Raw genomic sequence first — 24,557 nt, 5'->3', positions numbered from 1 at the left:
ATCACAGTTTTTGAGATAATACCTTTACTGGTAGAGGTATAAGAAGGTAGGCTACCTACCTATAACGAGATAGGAGAAAAAAACTATCCTTATAGTGAACATAGCCTATATTAAAAAAAAGGTTTGTCTGTAAAGTCGGTTTACGGACGATAATTTTACGTGATAACGTCATAAGAAGACATTGATGAAAAATTGCATACTTTTTAATTTTCAAATATTATTTACAGTTTTTGTAAATTAAATTTAAATTATTTGTTTGAATATAATCACGAACAATTTGTTATAGAAATAAACTGAAATCAAATCAATGTCAATAAATTGTTAATTTGAAATGACGAAATTGGACAAATAAATCAAAATTTTTAAATTGCCGCTTTTAAAAAGTCCGCCTAAACCTGTTTGATATTAGGTATAGAAGATTTTCTCGCATGGTGGTTGGTCGGTTCTTGCACGCTCGGCTCAGGCGGAACGTGGCAAAGAGTAATGATTTTTCGTGCGTGCAGCCGGCGTTCATCGATTTATAAGACGTTATCACGTCAAAAATAATAACATTAAAACTTTCGCAGAGAAAATTATTTTTTCCTGTACTCAGGAGTGGGATGCTCAAGAGCATGTTTGCATAATAGCATACTCCCAGATATGCATAGGTACTTGTACAATCGCATAGCCTTCTTGAAAACATTATTATATTTAGATTTCTTAGGAAACCAGTTGCCCAGTATTAGTTTGTAAGACAAGAATGAATTGGTAACTTTGTACAACACAGGGCTATGGTTATTTTTCCATGTATGAGATACGTTTTTCAAGAAAATACCAAGTATTTCTTCCGAAAAAGGGTGCGTGATTTTATATTTTAATTGGTGTTTCATTCAGGAATATTTTTTTCTAACCATGGCAAAATTAATCGATTTTTCAACAATTTTACTTTTTTTTTGTTTCATGATTATTATGTAGTCTACGCAGTTAATACAGATAAGCTATTCGGGTAACGGTTTAAATATGAATTTAACTATTGGCGGTACTGGGAAAAAACAAAGCATAAATTCCCGGGTAAGAATCAGAACTCAATATTACTGCGAGCACCATTTTGTAGTGATGTTTTAATGTAAATCTACAAATGTACAAAAACATATTTTACAGTACCTAATATTCAAATTCCATTTACAAAAAAATTACAGTGCACAGTTTATAAATCAAAGTTACGATCGTACGAACCAATGCACGTGCCTACGTATTTTTCGCGAAATAATCTCATCTCTCATTAAACTGAAATAAGGCACACCTGCGCGTTTGCGATTGTTCCCTTGTGATCGGCGGAAGTCTACAAGAGAAGCCATTTCTTTATTTGGCCGGGCCTTTCAGGACGAATTTGCTTCCGCGCTGGATGGCTGTGATTGGCGTGCCGACAGTAAACATGCAAACCCTGAAATAAACGTTTTAACGTTTCGTGCTCTAGCAACGCATAATATCAATGAGTGAAAAACGATCATTTTTCTTATAAGTAGCCTAGAGTCTCTTAACAAACCCGGCTTCTAATCCTGCAAGGCTAAAATAAAATAAGAGGACTGAATGTCTTAGCATGTGGGTACCTAAGCGACTTCACACCCCACGAACCGAATGTAACGTTTAAACTATTTCGGCCAAACTGATCATTGGTAGCTGACTAGTTTTAACAATAATTTGAGACTGCGCCAGATATCCTAGCGCAGTGGCGCAATGGTGAACTATCAGGTTAGCTTTCGTAGTACTGGGGTTCAAATCTTGATCCAGCCGTGCTAATTTCGATTTACTAGGTTTAATGATAACTTATTGTGAAACTATGTAGGCTACTATCTAAAATAAATAATTACCTAATTATGTTGTTAAAGCTTGTTATTTATAGTTTAATCGTACCTATGTTCTGTCTTTAAGAATGAACTTCTTAGAAATAAATTGGTAATAAGTAGGTAACTAGAAAGACAAAAAATGCTGACTAATTAAACAGGAGCATAGAAAATTAAGACTAACCTAATCATGGACAATATAGTCATTCCCATGTATGAATTATAATCATGTAGGCCCCGATATTATTCATTTAATTAAATTAAGTATAATAGAAATTTGACCATAGGAGTTGTAAATAAATGTGAATAATCTTATGAAAGCCAAGTCTCTATGACGCACGAAAAAAAAGTTAGTTGCCATAGAGGAAAAGTTATTATGGGCAAGGGCCATTGCAGACATTTTGTCCGTCGTGGGAATCCGAAATAAAAAGCACGTGATTATTTTTTCTGCATGCCGAGCAGCGCAACAAGTGCACAGGGAGGAATTGAAGCTGATGTTGAGGAGGAGGGGGGGGGAGGCGGCGAGGGGAACAGACGACCATGTGGACCTCCCGTGCGAGTTGTTTGTAAACAAGCAGGCGACCCGCGGTACCACTGGGAGAGAGAGCCCGCCGCACACACTCACCTGCCCCGCAGCGGCGCCCGGCAGCGACTGACGCGAGCCCGGGCCGGGCCGAGCCCGCCCCGCCCACCCCTCCGCGAGGGGGCCAGGCCCCGCCTCCCGGGCCCGCGCGATTGGCCGCCCGGAATCATGGCAGGCGCGCACGTCAATCAAGGCTCTCCCCTCCCCGCGCCGGACCGGGCCTGGAGAGAGGGGAAGTGCGCTTCCCCCCTGGCTGAAGCGGTAGCTCGTTGCTGGGGTGGGGGAGGGTGGAAGGAGGGGAAGGCTAGGTCGCGGTGGAGGGGGAAGGCTAGTGTTTTGTTGCGGAGCTTGGAGGCCCGCGAGCAGACCTGAGTGGCGGTTCGCAGTGTGTGGAGGTATTCAGACGCGGCGCATCGGACAACGCGGCCGATTGTTGCGGGGGCGCAGGCCTTGCGAAGAGGGGTGTGCGTGCGCGTCTTGAATAGGACGACCGTCGTCGTCTAAAGGGGTTTGAAAGAAAACCTGCGCTCGGCAGCCGGGTGAAGAATAAGAGCCGAACAATAATGGTGATCTCGCAGCGGTAACACCCGTGCCTCGCGGTAGTCGTGTGTCGTTTCGGAGGTGTGTTGGTGGAGTTTCCCCGCGAGGATTCGATTCGCCGCAGCCCCCGGGTAAGCCAACGGCCGCCAAACTGTTCGCGACACGGGACCCTCACGAAGACATGCTGACCATGGAGTCGGACCTGAAGGCGGCGAGCCTTCACGCGAACATGCCGCCCCACGCGGGGCTGGCGCACGTGCCGCCGCCGTCGCACCACTCGTACGGCGCGCTGGGCTCTCTGCACGGCATGGGCGGCGTCATGGCGCTGGGACAGCCGCCGCCGCAGCAGCAGCAACAGCAGCAGCAGCAGCAGCAGCAGCAACAACACCAGCTGCAGCAACACGCGATACATGCGCACCACCACCAGATGAGCAACGGCCCGCCCCAGCAGCAACAACAGCAACAGTTGCACCAGCACCACGCCCAGCAGCAGCACAACAACAACACGACGGGCGGCGCCGGCGGCGGCGGGGGCGGAGGGAAGAACCAGAACGCCGACCGCGTCAAGCGGCCGATGAACGCGTTCATGGTGTGGTCGCGTGGCCAGCGCCGCAAGATGGCGCAGGAGAACCCCAAGATGCACAACTCGGAGATCTCCAAGAGGCTGGGCGCCGAGTGGAAGCTGCTCAGCGAGACGGAGAAGCGGCCCTTCATCGACGAGGCCAAGCGGCTGCGCGCGGTGCACATGAAGGAGCACCCGGACTACAAGTACCGGCCGCGCCGCAAGACGAAGACCCTGCTGAAGAAGGACAAGTACCCCCTGGGGGCGGGCGGGGGCGGCCCCGGCGGCGGGCCGGGGGGCGCGCTGCTCCAAGGGGCGGACGCCGCCTCGCGCAACGCCGCCGCCGCGGCCGCCGCCGCAGCCGTGCAGCAGGCGGTGGGGCGCGACATGTACCAGATGCCCAACGGCTACATGCCCAACGGCTACATGATGCACCACCACGACCCCTCGGCCTACCAGCAGCACCACTACGCCGGCCAGGCCGTGTACCCGCGCTACGACATGCAGATGCACCACGGGTCGTACATGAACGGGTCGTCCGCGTACGGGATGTACGGCGGCGGGGGAGGCGGCGGTGGTGGCGGGGGCGGGTCGCCCTACGGCGGCATGCAGCAGCAGCAGCAGCAGCAGCAACAGCAGCCGCCCGCGTCGCAGATGTCGCACAGCCCTAGCGGCAGCAGCATCAAGTCGGAGCCCGTCTCCCCGTCGTCGGGAGGCGGCATGCAGACGCCCACGCCCGCCTCGTCGGCTGGAGGCGGCGGCGGTGGCGCGGGAGGAGGTGGCGGCGGCGGCGGCGGCATCACCATCAAGCGGGAGTACGTGCAGGGGGGCGGCTCGCAGGGCGACCTCTGCCAGATGATCTCCATGTACCTGCCCACCGACCCGTCGGCGGCGGTCGACAGGCACCAGCAGCACCACCAGCACCAGCAGCAGCACCAGCAGCACCAGCAGCACGCGGCGGCGGCAGCGGCGGCGGCCCGCCTCCACCACATGCAGTACCAGCAGCACTCCGGCTCGCCGGACCCTCTGGGGGGCGGCGCCGTCGTCTCCATGCCCCTAACGCACAACATGTAAAAAAAAGAGGTAACGTCTTGCAAAAAAAGTACCCTCCAATGGACCAAAACGAGGTTGTATTATGCTACTTAATACGCATCCCCTCTTCCTCTTTACCATCCCTTCGAGTAGGCCTAAGGACAAGTATTACTGATTAGGCGGCGTCGTTATCTCCCCGGAAGTTGTTTTTTCGTTGACTCTCTTCCGTCGTTTGTTTGGAGTGCCAAAACTGACTGTCGTGTTTTTTTTTTTTTTTTTTTTGGCGCGAAGTCGTGCAAAAGACCAAACTTTTGACGCACGTCCGCGTTTACATTGTGATTGTATCGTTTCTTCGAGGAAGGCAATTAACTTTATTGTCCTTGTATTATTTTTTTTTTCTGAACACGTTTTCAGGCGGCTGTTGTGACGGTGTGAAATGGACGCACCCTTCCTTTACACACAGTGATCGGTGTTTTTAAAAGATTTTTTCTTGTTGAACACGTCTTTTCCTGATATTCACTACGTGCGTGCATGCGTGTGTGTAATCGGACAGTGATAAACACCCTCCCCTTCTCATGTTTTATCATTCTCGTTCCATTTTCTCTTCATTCTGTTGAAACCACGTTTCTTTCGTTGCAGTTACTTATAGTTAGGAATGTAGTTATTTTAAAGCCTTTTATTTTTCATATTATTTATAGAGCCTATATATATTTTCCCCCTTGATTGAAGTAACTATCATTGTTACCATCATAACTTTAAACGTAAAATAATTTTTTTTTTTTTTCATTCCCTTTCTTTCATTGCAACACTGTTATTCGTGTCGAAATGTTTCGTACTCGCCAAATCTAATAGGCCTAATTATTTTTTTTGTAAAGGTTACTTTTCTCGTTTTAAAATAACTGCAAAAATTATTTTTTCTGTGTAAAGTAATTTCGATACGAATAACACATTTTGTCTAGGCTATTTTATCCACAATAAGCGGGTGTTATTTATTTTTCGTAGATAATGTTTTTTTTTTCAAATGCCATGATATTTTAGCTATAAAGTGATAAGAAAATTCGACTTGATTAGAGTTATTATTTTTATATATTTAGGCATTTGTACAGTTCATTTTGTTTCTGGCACGCATGATTTCAAATTTGTTAAAAAGGAGAGAGTATGAGCTTGTGAAATTAGTTATGGAGGTGGCGAGTTAATTTATAACGAACACCTCAAACTAGGCCATTTTCATATCATTGTGTGAAGTAGCATTGGTGCCATACATGACAAACAGAAAATTATATATAACTTTACGTACCCGCCTATTTCTATAAGATGTAAATTTGATACGAAAAATAGTTTTGAGCCTTCAAAGTATTGAAATAGTTCGGATTTTAATTTCCTTGTTTATATTGCATGACTGGTTGCAGGTTTTGTATACATAATAGAACTCATGTTGTACAGGGTTGATCATTTCGTATACGACGGCTAGTTAATTATTTGATGTGCTATTATTATTTTTTTTCAACATAGCATGTATTGTCATGTGCGCTGCTAATGCTATTGCTGACTTTTGTGTTCCTATGTATTTTAATACTCTCTCAATAGTTTACCTTCAACATCTTCCTTGTCTTCGCATTTTCTAGTATTTGTCATTGTGGAAATAAAATAACTCAATTTCCGGCCGTTTATTCAACACGGTATTTTGTAAATATTTTACTGCACCAAAATGGAAACAAAAAATCTTGTAAATATCGTATTAAACATGATAAAAGAAAATACTGCAGATTTCCACCCCGTTTCAAAAAAAAATTATCAATAAATTGAAGTATTTGAAATGGATTTGACTATTTTTTAATTTTAAAAAACCTTTGCACAATCCTTTAGCATTAACAAAATTGGTCGCAACATTAAAAAATTTGTTCGGGCTGTCTCAAATCAGTTCGTTTTCGTGAAAGTACCTACACGTTTGTTTCGCTGTATGTTTTATTATCTTTCTGTAAATTAAATATCAGTATTTTGCGACCAGTTTTGAAAACATCCTTGGATACTACAACCGCAAAAAAATATATATAGAATATTTTAAGTACATGATTTTTTTTTCAATAAAATACAAACTACTGACAATGTTTTTTTTTTTTTCTTCAAATGAACAAACAATTGTTACTTCGTAGATTATGGCTCCGCACGCTAATTATTAGGCATGTAATTAACTTCGTAAAAATGTAGGGCACATAAAAGTAACTTATGGTATACAGAGTTTTTAAACTCTATAATGATACTCTGATAATGTTGGGAACCTATAATTTTAAAACGATTTCCTTGCCACAACAAATGGCGTGTTTGAATATAAGCCACTATGACATGTAAACAAATTTTTAACATGTAAATTTACAGTTAATACATGATTCCATTACATTTCATACAAAGCAACATCTTAATGACAAAATTAGCTACTAATGTTATCAATATTTTGTGTTTGGTTCAAGCAAAAACATTGCTACCTCAAGGAGTAGTGATTTCATACATATTCTATTGTTTCAATGTATGCTATGCTACTGATTTTTTTTAGTAGGTTCTATTGGTTAATGCAGACCATGAAACACCTGATTCAGCAAATACAAAACACAAAACGACAGCAAATTGTGCAGTCAGTCAATCTCTTATTGTTATTGCAATTGGATCGAACTTGCTTCATTACTGTTTGACACAACGAAACAATTTGGAGAAGTCTAACGAAATTAATACATAAAAAAAATAGATTATAGCCAAAAGCTAAATGATTCACTCGATCTATTTGTATTGTGTTTTTAGCACACAATAATGGATTCTCTAATGTAATCGGGATATTTATATTTTGCATGTATATGAACAAACATTTAGTTGGTTCGCACGAAACAATTTCACTCTTAACTTTTTTTTTGTAGATGCATTATGTGCGAGTACAGTTGCAGTTTCTGCATTGAGTTTTTTGTATTATGTACTTATATGAATTTTAACAGTAACATATGGTAAACAAATTTTGGCTTATTATGTTTGCCATAATTATGTTTTTGGAAATAGGTACTTGCACGCTCCAGTATAGGCCTACAATTTGCAAGATGGTTCTCAAAAACTTATTAATTAATAAAAGTAAAAAAAGGTCTTATAAATAAGTTTTAAAAATTTGTAAAGAAATATTTTTTTAAATAATACGCTGACATTTATTATTAATTTGGTATTATAGCTGCAAACGGCGAAGTAGTTAGATTGCCACCAAAATCTACCTAATAAAGTATGCATTCAAATTTATTTATAATTTTTTATACTCTCGCATTGAAATTACAATCTACTTAATTATTTTATCTGTGCAAAATTGAAACGAATTTAGTTGAAATGAATGTTTGGCAAAATTGACAAGCTGAAATGAACAATTAAGATTCATTATGAATGCCGAATTTTATTTACTGCTAGTATTAAATGTCCATTGCGGATGAATTTAAATATTGTATTTACAAGACAGATTAATTATTATATAATTTACATAACTAACACTTCCTATAAAAAACTTTTACTTCATACTTCATGAAATTGCTTGTTAACTGGAAATAATGCTTTAAAATAATTTTCATTAGAAAAGAGGAAGCTGTATTTTACAGACACAAGAATTAAGGTGAAGGTATAGTCTCAAGAGCTAATAAAAAGTGAAATTCGATTGCGAGTTTATTGGATTTTGAGTACCTATAATGAACAAAGGTGATGAAAACATTTCTGTTAAAATAATTTTTTGATTGTCAGTTTGGGCATTATAATTATGGACTTTATTTATCCCGAGGATTTATATATATATATATGTATATATATATATGTGTATATATATATATATAACATTTCAGCGGTTACAAACTCTTTACAGGTGACCAAAAAGAGAAAGTGGTGGTTTATTAAACTAAATGATTTATATTTGATGAGAATTCAAACCGTTATTTTTCTGTCAATCGATTCAATCGTAAATTTTCTCATTCCAATACATCCTATTTGTTGCACTCTGAAATAAGTTTGGGGGTTTTTCGTTATTTATAAGCTCTGTTAAAAGCAGGAAAATCCTATCATCAAAGGCAACTTAAATTTAGTGTGGATCTTTATTTATTTCAATATATTTAAATTCGTTAGTGTAATAAATTATTCCTCCCTCTCAATAGATCACGTTTTTAAACATGTAGCTAATGGAAGTTATTAGTTAGAGGTATACATTTTGTGTAGGAAAGTGTTAATTGCTTAGGAAATGTACCAAAATTGTGGGGTAATTCTAGCAAACAGCATTAATAATAATTACACTACATTTTTAGAAACATTGTCAGCAATTTTTTACACAAGTGACATATCACAGGACTTGTGATGGGATAGTTTTGAAAAGTTTTAAGCAGTACGAAAGTTTTGACTGGCTAATAGAAACTACATACCTACCTATGTAGGTATGGTTTAGAGGCATTCTCTTCAAATTGGGTACCTACTATTCATTTAGTGTAAAAACCTATTAGTGTTTGTGTAATAGATATTGAATAGACATCAGGAAGTTTTATGCACCTATACTGTCCTATTTTAATGGTTTTTATCCTCCTGACTTAAGATAAATTAATGTAATGAAATCAATATCAGTTCGATTTATCTTGAGCTAAATAGTTAACATTTTATGACTTTACAAGATACGTATTTAGAATATTCTAGAGAACATAATTTAACAGTATCATGGACTATACGGAAGTAGACTACTTGGAAATTCGTGTTCTTCGGAGAAAAAAAATTAGTAAATACGTGCTTGTTTTAATCAAGGAAAAATTAAGATGGTACATATTGGGACCGCCAAAGCAATAAGGATGTTTTTTTTCGTAAGATTGTCCTCTCAATTAAAAAAATATCGCCTCAAAGTTTTATTGTGAGGATATATTTTTTTATGACCAATCTGTTAACTAATGAAAAATGTTGTAGCCTAATATGTACCATAGTGAATTAATTAATGTTATATTACGTTTGTTAGTCACAGTTTTATTTTTGCGAATAGCAAAAACGTTTGTTACATTGTTTTCGTATTAATAAGACAGTTTAGAATAGGTTTAATGAACCGAAGCAATGGAGCAACACAATGTTTACTTTAAAATTAATATAGCCTAGAGCTTAATGGATTGAACAGTTTACATTTCGCTGGAGTTCGTTTCGATCGCCTAGAGTAAGATAACGATTTTTTTGCTGATAATCAAGATGTATTTTTTTTTCCACTGTGTATTAAATTTTCACCATTAACAACATACGAATTTTACATGTGTATATATTTTATTCTTTTCTTTAATTTGAAATATTCCAACTTGCAGACATGCACAAAATATAAAAATAAAGTTATTAAAAAGAAATCACCAAAAGTTTAAAAAGTGTTTTTTTTATTTATTTTTTTATTGCAGCTCATAACATTTACTATGGCAAAATAATAATAAATTCACGTTATGTAGCGAAATGCAAAGTTAAGTGTTTGAGTCGTCGAGGGCTGGAGATAGTGTGTGCGCGCTGTTTTGATAATGTGTGTGAATTCCGCGTCCAAATGAATGATCTGTCAAATATATTGCCGCTAGTCTACTGATACGATCGTGTACAGCCAGATGGGTACAACTCACGCGATACCTACTCTGAATCCATTAGGAGAAATAGGGGAATTTCCAACCGGAATTGGCAAGCTGTGATGTTTTTTTTTTTTTTCATAACACGTTTTATGCTAATAATGTTATAACACGCTTTCATTTGCATCTTCTTTCAATCTGTAGCTTGCGTATAAATACTTCTTCAGGTAGTAATTTTGAACATCCATAATTTTTGCGCCTCTAAACTAACGACGCGTGCGGCTTTTTTAAAACAAAGTTTTACAAAAATTACGGAGGACAGATTAAAAACACTTAAGAGACATAACTACGTAAACTTTAAAATAAACGCTGTTTTATTATAATTTTATCATTTATTTGCGTTAGATAATGGAATTTTGTAAAATTACTTGTTTACGGTTTGATTTAATGGACTATAAAACGATTCAAGAATTTTTTAATTTAAGTAAATATATTAATATTTCTGTAACTCTAAATGCCAGACTACTATACAAATTTCATATTCGGTAAGAGATGAAAACTCGTCATTTATGAAAATGAAACTCAGTAGAAAAAGTGACAATACTGTGTAAATTTAAGGACTTTCAAGTTTGTTCGTCTATTTCTGCTGGTTGGTGCCACATTTTTATTCTCAAAAGAGTAGCTAGATGTGAGCAGTGTGAAGAACTCGGCTGCAAAAATAAGTTCATTTTCAGAAAAGATACACAGCAGGCGAGGAACGCTTCGTGTATCTTCGGCAATGCTCGTACTTGACTCCGGAAGATGCAATGAACCCGCAAAGTTATATATTTGTTTAAATACCGATGTATTACGAACCCGATATTTATGTGGATTTTTAATAATTCCCCGTGAACATTTTCGTAAATTTACGGAAGGTGCTGACAGTGTGTTTGCTGTTCTTGGGTGTCCACACCCTGTTGGATTTTATTTTTTGTTCGTTATCGATGAAATCGACAAGATTTGATGATAAACCGATCTGAAGTCACCGTATCAAAATCTAACGCCAAAAGGTTCGTGTTGCAGTGGTAATCCGCGAAACGACTAAATTTTAATGGCATTGTAATTATGCAGTGGATCGCTGTTGCCTTTCGCATTGTAGTGGAAGGTACGGGACTATAGAATGGCTCACTGTATGTATGCATTATAAAATAAATGGCGCACACTGATTGAAACTATCCTCCTTGTTAACAATGGAAATCTCGTTTTGTGTACCTACCATCGGTAGTTATAATAAATTTTAATGTTTTTTTTTTAATTTTATTATTTGTTTATTATTCTAAGACCATAAACTAGTGTATATTTACTATTTTTAGAGTTGTAGTTACTATGAAGAAAAATAATAATTACACATAAGTTAAAGTTATAAACACAAATTCTTATTTCAGAGGAGAAACTATTCGTGGCATCTGGTTACAATTAATAACAGCAACAAAATTGTTCGTTATGTGCTATTCTCAAACAGAGCCAAAACTTATAATATTAAATTATATTAAAGAAACTTCGACAAAAATGGTTGGAAACCGAGATGGAGTCTTTCAGTTACGTCTCTTTAGAAGTGAAAATGTAATATTATCAAGTGATATATACTTTATGAAACACCTACAACAAGAAATTGTATTTAAAATATTCTCAATCGAAATTTTCCTTTTAAAAAATTAAATTTTTTTCAGGTACCTATTAAATAAGATTCATTGCATTTTAAAGTCGTGTCTAAAATAGTTGTGCTCTATGGCGTAGATCTGGAAACAGAGCGCACAGAAACTAGGACGGCGCTAATGGCAGAAACTGCAGACCAAGGATTAGCCGCGCTATACACGGCAAACACCCAGCGCAGAACCATCAGGGAATGAAGTTTTCCCACTGGTGGGAAAACCCCGACTCCTGGACAAAAGGGCTGAACTTTACAGCAGTTACCGGTGTACATAAAACTATAGGTACTTTATTAAATCAGGTGACACACAGGGCCCACCACTCTTAAGGAAGATTCGAACCCACGCCTTCTCGTCTCGTTGAAAGGACCTCACACCAACTACGACACGTATATCCGGCTGACCAATAACTACACAGAAAAAAACAAAAGATTCCTTTGAAAACCAGTAGCCAAGAAATTGTTTGTAATACTACAAGTGATATTGCAACAATGTACATCACATGACTATGGTTATTTTTGTAGTAGGTACCTATATAAAAACTTTTTTCGTATTTCATACGAAAATTAGCGCATACTCACTCATTTTCATAAATTTTATGTACAAGCACTTTTTTTTAACCCTTGGGAACGATAATTTAATATTCAACAATTTGACTTTATTTTGTTGTATCGTGCTTATTATGTGCGTGGTTGTTTACATATAACTTTATAACTATTGTAGGTACTGAGTCAACACAAATCATAAATGCCCGGGCAATAATCCTAGCCCACTGCTAACACTATTCTATAGTGATACAGTTGTTTTCATGTAAATATACAAATTTGCAAATACTTAGCTGTAGTTTTACGTGAATATCTCTGTTACATGTTACATTTAGTCTAGAAAAAAAAATTGTATAGTAACCTGCTGAATTCGCGTAATTTCTGGATACACCCCATACACTTGTAGGTACCTAATTCTGCGTGAATCATACCATCTATTGACTGCCGCCGTATTCTACCTACCTTCCATTTCGCATGCGATTCCGCCATTAGAATTTTGTTACGTTGTCTTGTCTTTCACGGCGCGCGTGAACTACCCATAAACCTATCATCACGCAATTAAAACGTACATACACTTTTAAAAACTTGTACTTTCTTATAAGAAAAATTCTTGGAAACCCAGTTGCCAACGATATCACTTGGTAAAATGCAACACAGAAATTCGTAAAATTACAAAGGCTTTCCTTGTAAAAGTAGAGACTTTTTTCTGTATAATAGTATAAATTCTATCCCCGTTCCAAATAATAACGTTAATTTAGCATGTTCTTGCAAATATGTCTGTACCTATATATTGATCACGATACGATTTTTTTAAGTAACAAAAAATTGATACCAAAATTAAAACTTTCCTTTGTCACGATATTTTTTATTTTGTAAATTAATTGAATTTTAAAACTGATTTAAATATCATCAGAATTGAATGTTAGTACAAAGTAAAGCCATTTTATTTAACATTTAGCTACAATTTAAATATTAGTACAATCTTAGCTATGTGTCCGATATTGACGTGATACAGGAATAAGGACTTGTGATAAGTTTAAGCATGTATTAAAATTCAGCGATAATAGTATCCATAAGTTTATATTGTTCTAAGCAAGACAATAATATTTCCGAATCATCACCGTCAGTTTTCAGAATGTACCTATTTTCAGAAGCAAAGTATGGCATCTGCATGTATCGATATAGTTTTCATGTAGCTATCGAAACAGTTTCAGAAATATGCAATCGTACAGCCCTGTGTACGACAGAAAGATTTCGAATAGTATGTCTTAGCAACTGTCCAATTATAGCCATTTAAATTAATATTGAGGAAATTTTGTGACAAGTGTGGCTGGGCTAATTTAGCAAAACAATGATGCTTTATGTTAAATTTTCAGAGGAATAGAGAATGTGTGTGTATGGCTGTATCGATATAAATAAAACTATAGGCTACATCTATAACTAAATATTTTTTATCGTTATTTTCGTGGCAATTACTTGTGGATTGGCTAACGCTCATTTGTCATTTATAAAAATTAATATTTAAAACGGTGTTTTGTAGTCTTTTTTAATGCAGGAACTTTTATATGAGAGAAAAAATTGTTATGGGAAGGCTGTACGACCGAGAACTTTTCGCTAATCTCTTCCCTGATATTTCTCTACGTTTATGAGAAATTTTATATTCGCTATTAATAGCCGCTGCCGTAAATTTACACAAAGCGGGACGTGGCAAAAAAAAAAAACGTACCTATGCTTCTTTTCAAATTTACGGACACGTGTTATTTGAATTAAAAGACTTCACGAGCATGTCACGGGCATTTTTGTACATTTGCATACATATTAATATGTATTATTTTATTTCCATTGTTTTGTGTGTAGTAAATATTAAAAAGTTTTTTTTAAATTGTGTACAAGATTTACATTACAATGCTTTTGACATTCGTGTAAAGTATCCAAATCTCTATCTTCAAAAAAATAATTTATTCAAATGTTAAAATTATTGTATAGGATATGAAGGTCTACATACCTATAGTTTATTTTACGAGTGCACTTCTAACTAATGATTAACTCAAGGCTCGGTCTATCATTATTAATCAAGGGCTTAGCTTTTAAATTTATCACGATGTAACTTTTCCATTTGTTGTTTTGTTACAAATGCTGTCACCAGATAACTACTCAACTTTTTTATGCGAACTGTAAAGTGCCACGCAATTAGTCATAAATAAATATAAACATTTGCGACACATTCTACTACTGTTTAAGCGCCCACAAGCGATCAGTGCGGGCTTTCAGTCGGAATTGATGGACTGACGATGGGCTCAAGAGCACTCAGTCCTAAATGCCGTGTGTGGGCACACAGGGTCTCGCCAGTCCAGACCGTCAGTCCAAAATATCAGTCCATCAGCTGAGTATCGTGGCAGACATCTTTGTTTATACTCTTTGGTTGTTTTCCTCCCTTTCTCTAACTTGAAAGTGCAACAGCAACTGCAATATCCAAAGAAAGTTTATTAAATACCTACTCCACGTTGAAACGTTTTGTCACAAGACTGATCGTGTGTGAGGAAGGCTCCATGTTAGGTTCAAACTGAGCACCTGAACTGATCGTGTGTGCAGAGGGCCTCAATTCAGTCCAAACTGGACTAATAGTGTGTGGGGACCTTAGGATAACACTTATAAAACATCTGGTGTCAAATGTTTTGACGAAAAATAAAATGCAAGATTTATCGTTATAGTTTTGTAAGTAAAAACCTAATACTTATTACAGGGTAAAAAAAATAAAACTAAATTACCTCCATGGTGAGTGATATATGTACTATAAAGTCTAAAGGAGGTACCGACAATCGTGTCTGTTAAAAAGTGTACTTTTCTACAAAAGGCATCTTATTCTGGATAAGACCAGCAAGAACCTATTCGTGGGGAATCCGCAGTACTGGAACCCGACAGAATAACTCTAAAAAACATGGACAATTTTAGTATTTTGAATTTTATTTCATCTCTCGTTATTTAATTAAGGAATTTTTGTTTTTTACATAATGACTACAAGTAGGTAAGTCAATGTAATTTTACTTTTAAAAAATAGGTTAGGTAAGTAGGTTCCGCAAATAAATACAGTTATAATATTCTTATGCGTATACTTAACTACGGCAACATTTAATAATCAAACAAAATTTGTCTAATATTATGAGCGTCGTCACAAGAATATCCAGCGAAATTTACAAATTCGCTTACAGTTAATGAACTTCTGGCATTTTAAAGGAATGGAATGTACCACTTGAACAGCGTTGAGATTGCATTGATAATGTTAGATTGAGATTTCATTGATAATGTCGGAGATTAAAATTTGCATTGCTAAAATTAATACCTCTAAATTTTGTAATAAGTGAGGCAAGTTAGCAAAACAATTATGATTCGTGTTACAATATAAAAAAATGAAATAACTATACATGTACACCTATATAATTTGTTTGTTATTTTCGTGAAAATTTCTTGTGGATTGGCTAAGCCTCACTTGTCATTTATAAAGAGTAGTATTTAAAACGGGTGTTTTGCGACTTTTTTTTAATGCAGGTACTTTTAGAAGAGAGAGAAAAAATTGGGAAGGCTGTACAACCGAGAACCTTTTTGCTGATCCCTTTCGTTAATATTTCTCTGCGTCACGTCAGAACAGCCACGCTTACAACCCTGAGGAACTGTTCCTTGTCGTCGAATTAAGAGATGATCCTCCGAAAAGTTAAATTCTGGGCACTAACTCTGAGTGAACTTTAAAGGTAGTCTGATATACATTTCATTACTCTCGGTTTCGCTGCGTGTTATTGTTTTCCGTAACGATTAAAAATATTTTATTGTAAATTAAGTGTAAAAAAAGCACAGAAACACTTTAGAGAATTTGAAAATATCTACCTATAACTAGGTAGGCTACTTATTATCATACAACGATATTTTTGAATTTTTTTTGTAAGAAGTTAGCTCGAAAACTAATGAACCGATGTCGAAAATTCTTTCACCGTCATTAAGATTTATTACTTCGTACGGACGTAGGTTCTGTTTAATTATATTTTAATGTACGGTGCTGCAAGTTTTAGAAATATTTGTAACTGAAACTGAAAAAAAAAATGACTAAATTGACTGATTCCTTGTCTTGCGCTGATTAAGCCGGTACAGACATAACAAAGCAACCACGACGTGAACTGGCTCGTGGGTCAATTGTGCGTATGCAATACGCTATATAATGTACCTTGTATTCGAGGGGTGGTTTTAAGTGGGTACAGTTTTGCTGCAGTCGGCATTCCCCGCACGAGGGCTGCGGGCCCACGTCTGATTGGGCGAGCCACGGTCGCCACGACCTTTGAATATATATATAAACTGTACAGAAGTCGCCAGCCCAGGTTAAAATTTCTAATACGGTTTTGAGGTAGTTGGTTAATTCACCGCCGCAATCGCCACCATCTCTAGGGCATCGACTTGTGGTGGTCCATAGCGGACAAGTGTCGAACTCTTCAAACACCCCTTCCCCCTCCCGTTGAACGACCTTGAGCTGCAGTGAATGATAGATGGGGGGTGCGGGGAATGACAGCGGGCGACAGTGCTGCGCTCTAACGTGTAAATAACAACTAAGACGGTACAGGGCGTTACGGCAGCGCATTGCAGCGGTGAAGTTCCCAAGCTGCTCATCATACGCTTCTGAAAAACGTAGAGTAAATCATATCCACTCGCGACTTCTATTCCATTCAAAGCCACGACGGAAACATCCGACCGTGTTTACGTTTGTTTATGAGGATTTGAACTGCCTCAGCCGGCTGTGAAATACGAGCCTTGGTTCGTTTTCCTAGGCTCTAGGCGTGAAGAAAGGGGGCCGCACCACAACGCCGAAATACCACAACGCCGAACGTACAATAACGCCGAAAACCATAACGCCGAATGCCAAATTGACTACAACGCCGACAGCTAGAAAACTGCTGTGTACCACAACGCCGAATTGCCACAACGCCGAAATACATTAACGCCGAAAAATTTCATTGCAGGACTGCCACAAAGGTTAGATTAGGTTAGGTTAGGTTAGGCTAGGTTAAGCTAGCCTAGGTTAGGTTAGGTTGTGGTATTTCGGCGTTAAGATACATTTAAGAAACACACACAAATTCATTAAGTTGTTTTTTATTTTGCTCCTGTGGCCCCCCTCCCCGCAGCAACATTTTTCGGCGTTACTGTATTTCGGCGTTACTGTATTTCGGCGTTACTGTATTTCGGCGTTACTGTATTTCGGCGTTGTGGTACAAAGCAGTTTTCTAGCTGTCGGCGTTGCGGTCAATTTGGCATTCGGCGTTATGGTATTCGGCGTTATTGTACGTTCGGCGTTGTGGTATTTTGGCGTTGTGGTAACGACCCGCGTGAAAGAGACTGAAATGCATCATCAGAACAATGAAGTGTGGGGAGAAAACATTATGACCGATGGAATGGCATGGAAACGGGATGGGGCTTATTAAAGTAGGCAGCACGAAATTTCGCGATGAGGAACGAAGTGGGCGATCTTCTGATATTACTGAAGATTTGGCGCAGAAAGTTGAAAAAGTGAAAGAGAACAGACGTTTTACGATTTCGTCGCTATCTGATGAGTTTAAATCAGGCGGCAGACTTCTGTGAGGATGGGATTCTACAGTTGGTTTTACGGTACGATATGTGCCATAATATTGGTAGAAATTATTTTGAAAAGTAGATTAAGGTACATTTATTCATTTTAAAATAAAATTGTTAGAAAAGTCTACTTTTCTAAATTTTAAAACGGTCCTTAAAAAACAAAACAGGCCTCGAATAAATCTCGCAAGTGAAAATTATATTCTGATCTTAATCCAATATTTATATATAAAAAACATTTTATGGGCATACACCATCTTTGGTTTTCCCTGTATGTCACAGAAAAACCACCAAAAAAGGACAAGAAAAATGAATACACGAAAACACACGGACAAATATGCCAAAATAAGATTAGCCGACGTCAGATGTTAAATGAACAGACAGCACAGAGAATTTCTTAGAAGAAATCATTCAGAAAATACATCACGGCACGAAACGAACACAGCGGGCTGATCACGACGAGATAGTTGTAACAGGAACAGAAATAAATAAAACAAACAAGAACCTTGGACAACTCTGCGACAAAAACAGAAAACTCTTATAAAAATGATAATTAGAGTGACGGAAATTTCGCGGATTCATTTAGTCGCAAGCTAGAATGCAAACCTCCACACTGTCGCACTGTGTTCATGATTGGACCGCAGTTGTTTGGACACGCCCCTCTACGACCGTGAGCCAACGATGTCCAGCTAGGAGAGAAGTAAGCGAATCAGGTAGTGCCAAATAACAATGATAAAAATGTTCTCGCTAAGAAATCAACCAATGGGAAAGTAAACATGGGTCGAGCACACCTATAACTTTGAATTCTATCCTGAGGCCAGAGGAATCCGCGAAATTTCCGGGACTCTAATGATAATATGTACAACGCTGTAACACGAGTGTCGCACAGGCGAACCGAGCTATGAAACTAAAAAAAATATTCGGAACAACACAACGACAACGGCACGAAACCAATACTGTAGGCTTCCCAAGACAACACACTTGTGACGTTTCGGGAACTGGCTTCTGTTCCCGTCATCAGGCGCAGTCTGATAGCGGACACAGTGCTGTCTATGCATTTTATCTTCTGACACTGGCTGATTTTTGCTTGTTTTTTTTCTTCTTTGTGATTTTGTATTCACATTCCATGTCCATTATTGTGGTTTCTCTATGACATACATTGAAAACCAACAATTACATATGTCCATAAAATGTTTTTTAATCAAATTCCCCATTGTAAGAATTGTTCAAATAACGTTTTGATTCAGTGATTATGTAATTGTACTTACCATCAATTTCACACGGGAATTTTTTTTACCTAAATTTAAGTTTCCTTAAGGCCGGATATAAAAAAAACTACAAATTAAAATTAATTTAAATGCAAGTTTTTTGTAGTGATTCTGAAAAGAAAACTTTCTCTACTGCATTAAAATTAGAATTCGTCCACTCGTACGAAGCCGAGTACCAGAACTCGTTGTTTTATAAATACACAAACATCTTATTTAAGCATTTCTTTATTTTAGAAACTCTTAACGACTCGTCAAAAGTTAAATCAAAACATTTTTGGACCCAGGGAAAATATCATTTACTCTACGGACTGAGTGTCCGTATGCTGAGAAATTTACAACAGCATTTGCGTCAATTTAGGTATACTTTTTTTTCTTTGCTGTGTTTTTGAATAAAGCTTTTTGATGGCCATGATTGCTTGAACATCCGCTCGGTTCTAAATAAATCCAGACCATTCGTTTGCATTAGGTTTTCAGTCTGGAATGCATTAATTATACCTAATCTGATAATTGAGTCAAAGAAAATTTTCATGACCCACAACTCCGCTACTATCATGTCTGTCGATGGTGGTAGGCCTATATGGTTTTTCGATAAGTAAGGCCATGTGCTTTTCGCGAAAAAAATTGTTTCCAGACCAGCCGTGTGTTAAAACACTGCAGGATTGTCGGAGTTTCGTGGTTGGTTTATTTCAGGTACATCCAGTGTGGAAGCCAAACGCGTCCTGAATGACCCCTGGCCAAATATAAAGGAATGGCTTCTCTTGCAGACGGCCGCCAATCACAAGGGAACAATCGACAGCACGTGCATACCTAATCGCATTCTAACGAGCGATCAGATTATTTCGCGAAAAATACACGCTCCTAGCCATAAAACGTTCAAAAATACACAAATATGCTAGATGAGGCAAATTGTTACCCTAAATTTACGGAAAGTAGCTGCAGCGGTTCTAAATTATCCATGGGATCTTCGTAAATGTTCGAGTTTAGAGTATGCTTGCTTTAAAACTCATAAAAAAAAACCTTCGTGGTGCATTGACGAATTTTTTCCAATACGCACGCAGTAGGTCTGGACAGCAAAAAAAAAAAAAAAAAAAAATCCGTGTTTCGCTGCATGTCTATCCTTGCTCAGACCAGCTGCTCATTCACACAATACCGCGACGGAAGTCAAGGAGCGGAAATGTGTAAACTACCACAGTGCTGCCGTCTGTAGTGGATGGCGCGAACCAAAATTCACGAAGACAAAGGGAAGATTTATATTATTAACTGTTTATTGAATTTTAACAAAATGGGCTGTATTTTAATTAAAATTTATTGCCTACTACCAGGTCCAAAACTGGGGTTTAGTAATTTTTCAAGTTTTTTTTTTTTTTTTTTTTTTTTTTTTCGCTTTCATCAAAGCCGTTTCAATGTATAGTTTAAATTTTCGGTCTGCAAATAGAACGATTCGATATTCGACGTGTCTGTTCCGGCAGTTAATTCTAGCGGTGGGTGGTGCGGAAACTCCGTGTGGTTCTCGTTCAGAAATGTAGTTGAAAACACAATTCGCATACATTTTTCATGCTTGACATTATTTTGAAGAATTTCACGTAAAATTTCGTGTCCGAGTTTCGTGTTACGAGCGTGTTCGCAACGTGAGAACACACGAATTTGCTCGTTTACCGAGGTCAGATGTTGCACATCTCTGGCGAGTGATGAAAGACTCGCTCACTTTTTTTTTCTTCGATGTTCGTCGATCACGTGGACCGAGCTCAGAGATCTGATGCTGCTGCGGTTGGAGCCTGCACAGCCGAGGTCAGGTCGTGCCCTTCGAGTTTGCCTTGGAACGTGGCGTGAAACATCTCTGCACAAAGTCCTTGCAGCTAGCTGGCACGTCACGCGTCTTGTTGGATCATCGCCGCAACGTCATTGCTCTGCACTGACAGTGACACGCCTAACAAGTAGACGTATTATAAGTTCATAATTTATTTACTTGGAATTTGTCACATGCCCACCAACAGTCGTAGACTTTAGTGGTGGGCACTGCATGTAATAACAGGAACACAGTTATCACTACCAGTGTATGAACTCCCATTTCCGTCGGTAGGGTACCATAGGAGGAAAAAAATCTACAGATGGCCAGCAAACGAGAGCAAGAGTAGCACACACTAGCAGTGATAGGGAAAAAAAATTATTGTAGTGAAAAAGAATTGTATCCAGTGAAAAATAACTGTATCATCCAGAAGCACAACATTCGTCTAGAAGTTCTAGCATCAAGCAATATTTATATAAAACATTAGTTGGGTCACACGCCAATGCAGAATGATGAATCAGCAAACACACAGGAGAAAACAAAAAGGCCAGAATCAGCCGATGTCTCATCGTTGTCAGTCAACTGTGTTCGTTTGTCCCTAATGTTTTATTTTCTTCTTCTAATTACTTCCACAGAATTTTTTTGCGTTGTCTAATCATTTAACATTTTACATCTGATGATTTTGGCTTGTTTTCTGCGTGTTTGTGTATTTATATTTCTTTATCCGTTATTCAGATTGAGGGTTTTATTTTTCTATGACATGAAGTGTAAATCTGCAAGGGTGTATGTCCAAAATAGTGTTTTAAATCATTCTTCCCCATTGCAAGAAGCATATAAAATGTATGATGGTATAATTATATATGTATATATATATACACACACATATATATATATATATAAATATAAATATATATATATATATATATATATATATATATATATATATATATATACCGATTTATGGTTCTCGCTATCGTGATAAGCTTGAATACTGGTACAGTCACTTATTTTTTGTCATGGAATTTTAATGCATTTTGGTCTCAACTATAAACTATAAACTATAAAAAAAAGTTAGTACAATACATGTACGTAGAGTTAAAATCGTTTTGATTTTATTTCAAGTCTGGGTATAGCTTTTAGCCTTGCTTCACAAAATTTTCAATTTAATTTAGCACGTGTTTCTACGTACCCTGCTCTCGTAATCGCTTAATCAGGCTGAGAGCCTTTGAATACAATCATTTGATTTTTCAAGTTCATGCTAGGATAAACGAATTGACGCTGCTAATGAATGGGTGGATTCAGCGTGGGACTGGGATCCGTGCAAACAATTATCCCGAAGTTCAAGTGAGTCGAAGGTTGTCAGGTTCGTCGAACGGTAAGTGCAGCCAACCTCCCCCTCCCTTAATTCCACGCATGCATTGATCTGGGGCAGAGGCAGAAACAACAACTTAGCTTCCTTTGCACCAGTAAAATGAATACAAGTTGCACGGGATTGTGGAAATCATGAATTCGCTGAGAATTATAATTTTACCTGTGCATTTTTATGTTTTTTTTATTTTATTTTGTGTAGTAACATGTTTGGGTTACGGCTATTTATCACAATTTACAAATAAGAAATAGGGCCAGGCATTTTTCGTAACAAAAAAAATTCTGAACGCCCATTAGACTGCAATATAGTCAACCCGTGCCAGAGGTTTTTTTTTCTTGTAATTGGCAGCCGTCTGCAAGATAAGAGACATTGCCTTATCAGGACGAGTTTGCATCCGCACTGAATTATTGTTATTGGCGTTACTGACAGTAGACAACATGTACCTGAAAGAAACTCGACCAATCACGAAACACATAAGACTATGCTTGCAGTTTTTTTTTTTAACTCTCGCAAGTCTCGAAATCTTTTCGAGTAAAATACTTGAATGCAGGGGCGTAGCTAGGGGGGGGGGGGGTTAGGGGTTCAACCCCCCCCCCCCTTATCACCAAATTATTAATTAATTTCTTATTCATCACTCAAACAAATTTCATATTAAAATTAATAAAAAATTTACCATTACAATATTTAAATTTAAGTACCGAAAACTGCTAAAATAGCACTATTTTACACCTTATAATCCTAATTTTCCCGGGGGAGGACCCCCGGACCCCCCGCTTTAATACGGGGGGGCCATGCTTCTTAACATCCCCCCCCCCCCCCATACACAAATCCTGACTACGCCACTGCTTGAATGATAAATAGTTTGTTACTACTATGGTTTTAAATTTGTATGTTCCTCCCACGATTTCATAAATTTTCTGAAATTTGTGTGTGTGTATTTCAACGGTTGGACAATTTCTCAAATTTCGGTAGGTGGTTTGCTCTGCTGAGCCTCATTTGACGCCAAGAGGGTCTTGCAGGCGCGGCAGGCCGTAAAATATGTATCGCATTGTGTGTCATTACAACCCACGGAGTATCGTTTACACCCGGTGTCGAGTTCTCCCTGAACGACCTTGTGTTCTCATTTATCTGGGAGGTAAAAATAAAACGTTAACACATTTATAGTCTTCATTGCAAGCCGATCGCTTCCACCCATTTTGCTTCTTTTTTTCCCTTCCTTCCCTGTATCGTTGGCGCAAATTGCAGAAAACAGTTATATGTTATTATTTTTTCCATGGATAAAAAAATATATAGTTCGGTACAACTTGAACAAAACCAGCATGAAAATATGTTAAGCTTCTCCTAGGCATCGTTGTTTTGAAACGCCTGTTCCGGCCAAATTACAGTGTTTACGAGAGATGCACCAGCAAACGTAGTTGTAAATACTGTAATAGCCACTTGTAAATTCTCCGCGCCTATTTCATTCCTTTCCTGTTGTTCTATAGTCTGGATTCACGATATTTTCACAAGTAGGTAATTATAGTATGTTCTGGGACAGGGGCTGGGGGCGCGGGATCCAGGGGACTCGAGGCGGCCATCTTGAATTACGTCACTTCCGGCGGCCATATTGGATGACGTCACTTCCGGAGGCCATCTTGGATGACGTCACTTCCGGAGGCCATCTTGGATGATGTCACTTCCGGAGGCCATCTTGGATGACGTCACTTCCGGAGGCCATCTTGGATTTGAATTTGATCTTTGACCCCGGTGGCCCATTTAGATTCTGCCATTAGCTTCATTTTGGCCTGGCGCTGGTAAGGTAGTTTCTGCGCTGTGCCTTTTTGAAAACTCCCATGAAAACACAGTAACCATTTACTCGTATACATTAAACACTCAAACATATGTATTTGCCGCTTGCGTTAAGGTATTGCAGTTATTAAAAAAAGTTCGAGAAAAATTTTATAGATAATATAAGAAGGTTTACAATAAATTTTAACTGATTTATATTTGTGCCTACCAAGGAGATATAACTTTTTGTCCTCTTATTTTGAACCCCCTGTAACGGTTGGTGCTATTAAAGATCTTGTTAGACAAAAAAATCTTGTGCCTACTTCTAGGAGTACTTATACGGAAGCAATATTTTTCACATTAATAAGAGTGTTATGGTGATTATGCAGTTTTTTTTAAATGAATATCGCCATTTCTCGA

At 38.3% G+C, this 24,557-nt stretch overlaps 1 protein-coding gene and 1 long non-coding RNA gene across 2 annotated transcripts in view; both read left to right on the top strand.

The window, feature by feature from the left end:
* Positions 1 to 24,557, top strand: part of LOC134534967 (uncharacterized) — a 963,569-nt gene that overhangs the window by 657,741 nt on the left and 281,271 nt on the right. The gene's annotated exons all lie outside the window — the stretch shown is intronic.
* Positions 3,128 to 4,582, top strand: LOC134535151 (transcription factor Sox-2). The gene is made up of 2 exons (XM_063374124.1): positions 3,128 to 4,255; positions 4,319 to 4,582. The coding sequence occupies exons 1-2, from the start codon at positions 3,128 to 3,130 to the stop codon at positions 4,580 to 4,582; spliced, it is 1,392 nt and encodes a 463-aa protein (XP_063230194.1).

The sequence above is a fragment of the Bacillus rossius genome, chromosome 8 (assembly GCF_032445375.1).
Source record: "Bacillus rossius redtenbacheri isolate Brsri chromosome 8, Brsri_v3, whole genome shotgun sequence".
NCBI lineage: Eukaryota > Metazoa > Arthropoda > Insecta > Phasmatodea > Bacillidae > Bacillus > Bacillus rossius.
The sequence above is the reverse complement of the archived record's forward strand: the minus strand, read 5'-3'. Positions and strand labels throughout refer to the sequence as shown.

Bases quoted from the DNA above. Each gene is read 5' to 3' on its own strand.
- LOC134535151 (XM_063374124.1), top strand. From the start codon at position 3,128: ATGCTGACCATGGAGTCGGACCTGAAGGCGGCGAGCCTTCACGCGAAC. The intron at 4,256-4,318 runs GCTGGAGGCGGC...ATCACCATCAAG, and splicing joins CGCCCACGCCCGCCTCGTCG to CGGGAGTACGTGCAGGGGGG.